The sequence below is a fragment of the Penaeus chinensis genome, chromosome 38 (assembly GCF_019202785.1).
Source record: "Penaeus chinensis breed Huanghai No. 1 chromosome 38, ASM1920278v2, whole genome shotgun sequence".
NCBI lineage: Eukaryota > Metazoa > Arthropoda > Malacostraca > Decapoda > Penaeidae > Penaeus > Penaeus chinensis.
The window spans coordinates 27,097,978-27,105,477 of NC_061856.1; the positions used below are offsets into that span (position 1 = coordinate 27,097,978).

Here is a 7,500-nt window from a genome sequence, read left to right on the forward strand (position 1 = left end):
AGAATCAGCTGTGGAGTATGACTCAGAAGTGGATTATGACTATGTCCTGCTGGTGGATACTTCTTTGGACTCAGACGAGCCCCTTGCAGAATACGCCAGGCGAGAGTGGGAGTACAACACTCCCAGAACTCCTTTCGTTTGGTTGAAGGAGAACTTCATCTGGCGTCACTGCTTTGAGGGGACACTGGGTGTGCACACACACCTTGACAGATTGTCCAGCCCACTGGATATATTCAACACATTATTCCCAGAGTTGTTCCAGACAATTGTGGACGAGACAAATCGGTAAGTAACTTACCTCTTGTGTTTTGTGCTCTGACTTGAAAATGTAATTTTCTTTTTACATATCCTTTTTTCTTTGGAACACCAGTTTTAAGATATCTTTTTTTCTTCCAACTACAGGTATGTGCTCGTCCAACGGTCCAGAGGCAGGTTATACAGCAGCCTTCAATATCTATATGGGGCCTTCAATATCTATAAGGGGCAAGATTGCAGCGAGTTTCCAGCAACCTAATGGAGAAGGCAAAGCTTCTCGACAAGGGTTATCAGTTGTACATTGACAACTGGTATTACTCCCCGACTCTCTTCCACTGTCTGCAGATATGTTTTCTGAAGCATGTACATATTGTATATATGTAGTTTTGTTCTTTATAAAAAAAAAAAAAAAAAAAAAAAAAAACTTACCAATTGCTTTTCTGTACTCTCGCCAAGACAAACCACTGAATTTACACACTCACATGAGTCAAACACTCCTAAAATGGAGTATATACTACAGTATGAGATAATAATGTCCTTTATATGACATATTATATGGCTACAGTAAGTCTAGAAACATGTGAAAGTTTACAGAGTGAAAAAAAAGAGGTTGCGGTTACACGCAAACCAGCCGCCAGAGCAAGCTGAAACTTCAGTGGGGTGGTGAGACAGGCAGCAGGCATTGAGCACGAGTCCTGGCGAGAGAACCAGCTGTAGAGCTGTTTTCGGACCCATTAGGAAAGGGTTAAACCGAGCCTTTGCTGTCAGAAAAGAATTTTCTGAACAGGAAAAAAAGAAACACCATAAAGTCTGACAGTATATTTATTGTCAATAGCTGTGAATAACACCATGAAGCATTACAAACAGAATAACAATACACAAAATCAGCACATATAAGGAAGAGCCAAGAAAGATTTACATTAACATATGAACTTACTCTATATATTTCAAATAACCAAGCAATATAATTGAGCAACAATGGAAGAAAAAAAAATAATGATAAATAACAAATGTTCTCTTTAGCCTATATTAATTTATGCAATCTTTTAAATTTACAAGAATACTAAACACAATCTGCACTATAAAGCATCTGGTTTTCAGATCTAAAGCTGCTCAATCTTTTTGTTTAGACCCAATTAACATACAGGTAAAAGGCTTTTGAAAGACCCAAGAAATACAATACCAGTAGGTCATAATTCTGTCACCTACCTAGTAAGGCAACAAATTATTATTGTAGTATGTAAGAAATCAGCCTCATAGTATACACTGCAGCTGAAAAAATCTTTCTAATTAAAATCTTCGTCAGAATTTCTTACTTATTCTAGTTGTTAAAGTGCTTACTGGGAGGCCACTTACGTGTTTCTTCTTCATAGCATTTACTGTACATTAACATTTGCTGTCAGTAAAGATGTAAAAGGAAAATAATTAAAATATAAATAATAATAATTTTAATAATAATTATAATAATAATAATAATAATAATAATAATAATAATAATAAAAATAATAAAATACTTTACATTTACATTTGCTGTCAGTAAAGATGTTAGAAACAGTGTGCTCGCTCTCTCTCTCTCTCTCTCTCTCTATATATATATATATAAAGACTTTTTGGTTTTGAAATATGATTTACATAAAATTAAGACAATTTACTTATCATTTTTTTTAAATCTGGCAAGTCAATTTTAGTTTTCCTTGTATTAGTTTCTGAATCCTTATAACATAGTAAACTTAAAGATCAAGAGTGTTGTGTACAATAGAAAACATTTAGTGCCATATCCTACACGTAGAAATTTATAAGGGAAGATATTCATTTCTGTTCCTGATGCTTTAAATTGCTTCAAGGTTACCAGAAGCTGCCAGAGGTCTTGCCACCAGGTGGGTTGTTCACTTTCACTGATGGACGCTTGGGTGACTTGTCATTAAGTTGGGCACCTGTAAAATGTAAACTCTGGTTAATTCAAAGCAGGTCTGTAAGTGGCATTCTCACCAGATTTAAACATACTGATTTCTGCAATGTTAACTCATTTTACAAAATATATTTGTTCCTTTATATTTTCATTTTACACATTAATTCAAAATACACGAAATCACAATAATGTGTCACAGCTGCTTCAGAGACTAAAGTGGAAACCAGTTAAGTTAAGTTACCAGACTCATTACATGCAGTCGACTTGCAAAGGCATGATAAAAGCAGGTGTGGTTAATCAATTTCAAATTAAATATCTGTGAAAGCTTTGAAGCACTGATAGCCAACCTGAAGACAACAAGCCTTGAACTTTTTCCCATGTAATGTGTTAAAAGCTTTCTATCAACTACCGTGTCCAGCTGGAAATGTCAGTGTGAATCCCAATGGGACTTTACTCTTCTATTGCTACACTTCCTTTTAACAAAATTTCCCCCCAAAGCCACAGTGTCAGTAGTGATATTCTACACTATATGAACTAATAATCATACTTAATAACTAGAGCTTGCATTTTATAAAAGGTTCATACCATGGAACTCCTTCCCATAGGAGCCATTATCTTTTCCCTCTTCATTATATTTTAAAAATGAAAAAAAAAACATTCTGGTGAAGGGAAAGTCATGGATACTCCTTTAATATTACTTTTCAGACCATTGCCTTATTTTCCATTTTCAAGCATCATTTGTATAACTTTAGAATTAAGCATAAAAATAACTTCCACACTTTTCAAAGAAAAGTTCCCTCACTCCACAAAATCCTTAAAACTGTAAAAATGATCTGATTCTATCAAAGAAAAAGTATGGGTAATTCATCTATAGTTACATGCTTAGCATCCATTTGATCTTATCATAGGTGCTATTAGCAGAATTATTGTAGTTTCTTATCAATCTCTGAAAGTATCAATATTAAGTTTATAAATACAGGAGCTATTAAATATTTTACCTTATAAATAATATGATAAAGATATTTGCTTTAGCTATCACAAAGCAAGAAGTACTAAGAGTATCAAAGTTAACAAAACAGTATTTTCAATAAGTCCATTTTGAAAATGGTATACCAAAAATAATAAAAGTAAGGACATTACAATGAATCTGTCCTGTAAAATAAACAGACAGAATCCAATTTCCAAATTGGAGAATATAAATTATAGAAAAAAAAAAAAAAAAAAATTCAGATACGCATACCCAACTAGCACTTTTGATATTGCCAAATAAAGAATTTTTAGTTAAGCTACTCACAACATATCACCATAGGGTGTCTCCTGTACGTGCCATAAAAGTTAATCTAGTATTAAAGTTTAAGCCAGATCTCTAATGCACATGTGCAATGGCAGCATATAGGATTAATTTTTAATTCACCTTCGGACCAGGCTTTACGTTTGAGCTTAAATATCAATCCTGCACAAGTGCAAAATGAGCTAGTTAATCCCACCAGTCATGTATTAATATGTCATTACATCATCAACTCCATAGAAAAGATGGAGTTGAACTGTCATTAAGATTTATAATAAGCAATAACAAAACAAATTCTGACATTTTCATGTCAAAGATGTATATGAAAATTCATCGATATATATTTTCATAAGTTGTGGGATATTCAAACTGCAGACGCAACTCTCAACATTGAAAAGAAAATCCCAGAGAATTCTAGAGTTTACAGACAGAAAAGGTAATGTCATTTCCAGGGTGGAAAAACATTCCCAACTTATGCAATATATTAATAGAATAAAAAAGAAAGCTTTTAATAAGATCATGATTAGGTTTCAAATTCAAAAGTAAAAACTGATTCTTTAAACAAAAGTGAATTCAAAAACCGTGTAGGGATTTGCTATCATGATCCTCGCTAGCAACATCCTTGAAAAAATACCCTACCCATGCCCCACAATGACACAAGAAAGAGCTCCCAAAGAAAATTCCCGCAAATATAAACTGATATTACAAGTATCGTATTTTTGTTTGACACCTTCATTTCAGTTGTGTTTAATATTTACAGGCTATTTAAAGCCTGTAAAAATTAAATATTGATTTTATTTGGACTGATACAGATATATATCAGCATGATGCAATATGTGTGTGTGTGTGTGTGTGTGTGTGTGTGTGTGTGTGTGTGTGTGTGTGTGTGTGTGTGTGTGTGTGTGTGTGTGTGTGTGTGTGTGTGTGTACATCTTTTTTCCCCTCTGCAGCATGTTTTATGACCAACATTAGCATATGATATGAAACTTGTTGAGGGTGAATGCTAATTGCATTGACTTGTGCACCTGGCAATGTGTCTTGCATCTTCTGTGCAAATACTGTGGATTTGGTTTAACTTTATTCTGGAATTAATTTTTATGATGTGTACAGAAGACACCTATGGTTATTTAGTTAACTTTTAAATATGATCAGCATTTTATGCAACTGCAGGAGAGCTACAGTTCATTTTCTTACAATACAGTTGGAAAACAATTTTACAAGCCTGAATCATGGATAACAAATATAAAGAATGGTTCTTGCACAGACATGCATGTATAAAAATATATATATATATATATATATATATATATATATATATATATATATATATATATATATATATATATATATATATAAATTAATAAAAAAAAGAAGAAAAAAAATATATATATATTGGTTAGTGCATGTCTCCATCATTAATGGGTTAAGGGGTGTCACAAATGTATGATAACCCCCTTGTATAAGGGTTTAAAATTACATTTTAATTCTTTGTTATATCACACAAAATCTCTTATTCAACATCAAATACATTGTAGATTAAACTTTGAGAGATCCATAACTTTTCATTCACAAATTGTAAATATTGTGTGTGTATATGTGTGTGTGTGTGTGTGTGTGTGTGTGTGTGTGTGTGTGTGTGTGTGTGTGTGTGTGTGTGTGTGTGTGTGTGTGTGTGTGTGTGTGTGTGTGTACATCTTTTTTCCCCTCTGCAGCATGTTTTATGACCAACATTAGCATATGATATGAAACTTGTTGAGGGTGAATGCTAATTGCATTGACTTGTGCACCTGGCAATGTGTCTTGCATCTTCTGTGCAAATACTGTGGATTTGGTTTAACTTTATTCTGGAATTAATTTTTATGATGTGTACAGAAGACACCTATGGTTATTTAGTTAACTTTTAAATATGATCAGCATTTTATGCAACTGCAGGAGAGCTACAGTTCATTTTCTTACAATACAGTTGGAAAACAATTTTACAAGCCTGAATCATGGATAACAAATATAAAGAATGGTTCTTGCACAGACATGCATGTATAAAAATATATATATATATATATATATATATATATATATATATATATATATATATATATATAAATTAATAAAAAAAAGAAGAAAAAAAATATATATATATTGGTTAGTGCATGTCTCCATCATTAATGGGTTAAGGGGTGTCACAAATGTATGATAACCCCCTTGTATAAGGGTTTAAAATTACATTTTAATTCTTTGTTATATCACACAAAATCTCTTATTCAACATCAAATACATTGTAGATTAAACTTTGAGAGATCCATAACTTTTCATTCACAAATTGTAAATATTGTGTGTGTATATGTGTGTGTGTGTGTGTGTGTGTGTGTGTGTGTGTGTGTGTGTGTGTGTGTGTGTGTGTGTGTGTGTGTGTGTGTGTGTGTCTGTGTGTGTGTCTGTGTGTGTGTCTGTGTGTGTGTGTGTGTGTGTGTCTGTGTGTGTGTCTGTGTGTCTGTCTGTGTGTCTGTCTGTGTGTCTGTCTGTGTGTCTACGTGTGTGTGAGTGTGTCTCTACGTGTGTCTACGTGTGTGAGTGTCTCTCTACGTGTGTCTCTACGTGTGTCTACGTGTGTGAGTGTGTCTCTACGTGTGTCTCTACGTGTGTCTACGTGTGTGAGTGTGTCTCTACGTGTGTCTACATGTGTGAGTGTGTCTCTACGTGTGTCTACGTATGTGAGTGTGTCTCTACGTGTCTCTACGTGTGTCTACGTGTGTGAGTGTGAGTGTGAGTGTGAGTGCGTGTGTGTGTGTGTGTCTGTGTGGGTGCGTGTGGGTGCGTGTGGGTGTATGTGGGTGGGTGTGCATGTGTGTCTGTGTGTATGCTCTGAAAGTATGTGAGTGTATATCAATTCCTTACAGACAGAAGCATTTCTTTATTCATGTTCCTAAACATGTCAGCAATATTCACAACTAGGCATTTCTTAGTACAGTAAATCCTCAAATGACACTAAAATTATAAAAAATAAAAAGGTGGATTCATCTTTTCCTGCCTGTCTTGTCAACTCCATTCCATTTCCAGATTTGGGGAACGTACTTTTCCTGGTGAATTTCTTTATCCATTTTTTACTGTCAACATTTGAAATTGGCAGTTTCAATGCCATTAAGAGGATTAGCTGTGCTTTATTCATGTGACTTAAAATAATTTCTACTCAATATTGTAGACCATATTGCCTGTAGGGTTGAGTCACCAGAAGCTACCCAGCTGAGATCTGGCACTGTGAGGGCTCACAAGCTTGATGCTTGGCCGAGGCAAAATATCATCATCCTTCTGTCGACCTACAGCAATAAATTTTTATTTTTCATTATCCTCATAACCATCACAATTATTCAAAGCCTAATTTCTGCACAACAAAAGGTAATCTGAAATTACTTTGGGAACAATTCCTTCACAATTATCTTCAGCATCCTATAAGCAACATTATTGTAGAGCCTTGAAATCCCTTCCTGACTAGATGCCCTTCCTGTCAGCCTAGTCCCTAAGTTTTGTCAAGCCCATCACGTGTGTAAACTTGGTGAGCTTTAGTGACTACTAGTTCCATGTATTGTTTGAAATCAAAAGCTGTAAGCAGCCCAAGTCTGAATGCTTGTTTTAAAAGGGGCAAAAAAGCCTGCAAGGTACAGCTAAATTAAAGTTTGGAATTATGTCCTATATCTTTAACATGGCCCTCTAAAAGAGGGTGAATACTAAATAGAGCAGGACTGATATCACCTTTGTAGATTAAAAGCATTTCAGGTAAAAAGGAGAACAGGTGTGGAGGGAGGAAGACTTGCTGGCAGGACAGAAATTATAAAGTTCTTGGCTTAACCCAAAAAGTGCAGCAGGGTTTGTAATTTAGGATTTGGTGGGATATCATATGCTTGCTTTGTCTTTAATCTTAAGGGTCTGTAGTTTAGGGTGGGGTTGTAAGATATCATATCTTTGGTTTGTCTCTGAACTTGTACACAAGTATATGATATCAAAATATTTACAATTACAATGACAAAGCACTAAAAATGTGGAAGATTTTAATGAT

The 7,500-nt window shown here is 34.4% G+C and overlaps 2 protein-coding genes across 8 annotated transcripts in view; one reads left to right on the forward strand and one right to left on the reverse strand.

Annotated features, from left to right (window-relative positions):
* Positions 1-617, forward strand: part of LOC125046253 — a 1,725-nt gene extending 1,108 nt beyond the window's left edge. The window contains exons 2-3 of the mRNA XM_047644031.1: positions 1-285; positions 403-617. The exon at positions 1-285 is cut by the window's left edge and continues 67 nt beyond it. Of these exons, the coding sequence (XP_047499987.1) occupies positions 1-146 (146 nt within the window). The 3' untranslated portion in view covers positions 147-285; positions 403-617. The remainder of the gene's footprint in view (positions 286-402) is intronic.
* A 444-nt stretch (positions 618-1,061) lies between these two features.
* LOC125046049 (dihydropyrimidinase-like) overlaps positions 1,062-7,500 on the reverse strand; it is a 91,200-nt gene continuing 84,761 nt past the window's right edge. For all 7 annotated transcript variants that reach the window (XM_047643661.1, XM_047643663.1, XM_047643660.1 and 4 more), the window contains one exon: positions 1,062-2,189. In XM_047643661.1, the coding sequence (XP_047499617.1) occupies positions 2,101-2,189 (89 nt within the window). In that variant the 3' untranslated portion in view covers positions 1,062-2,100. The remainder of the gene's footprint in view (positions 2,190-7,500) is intronic.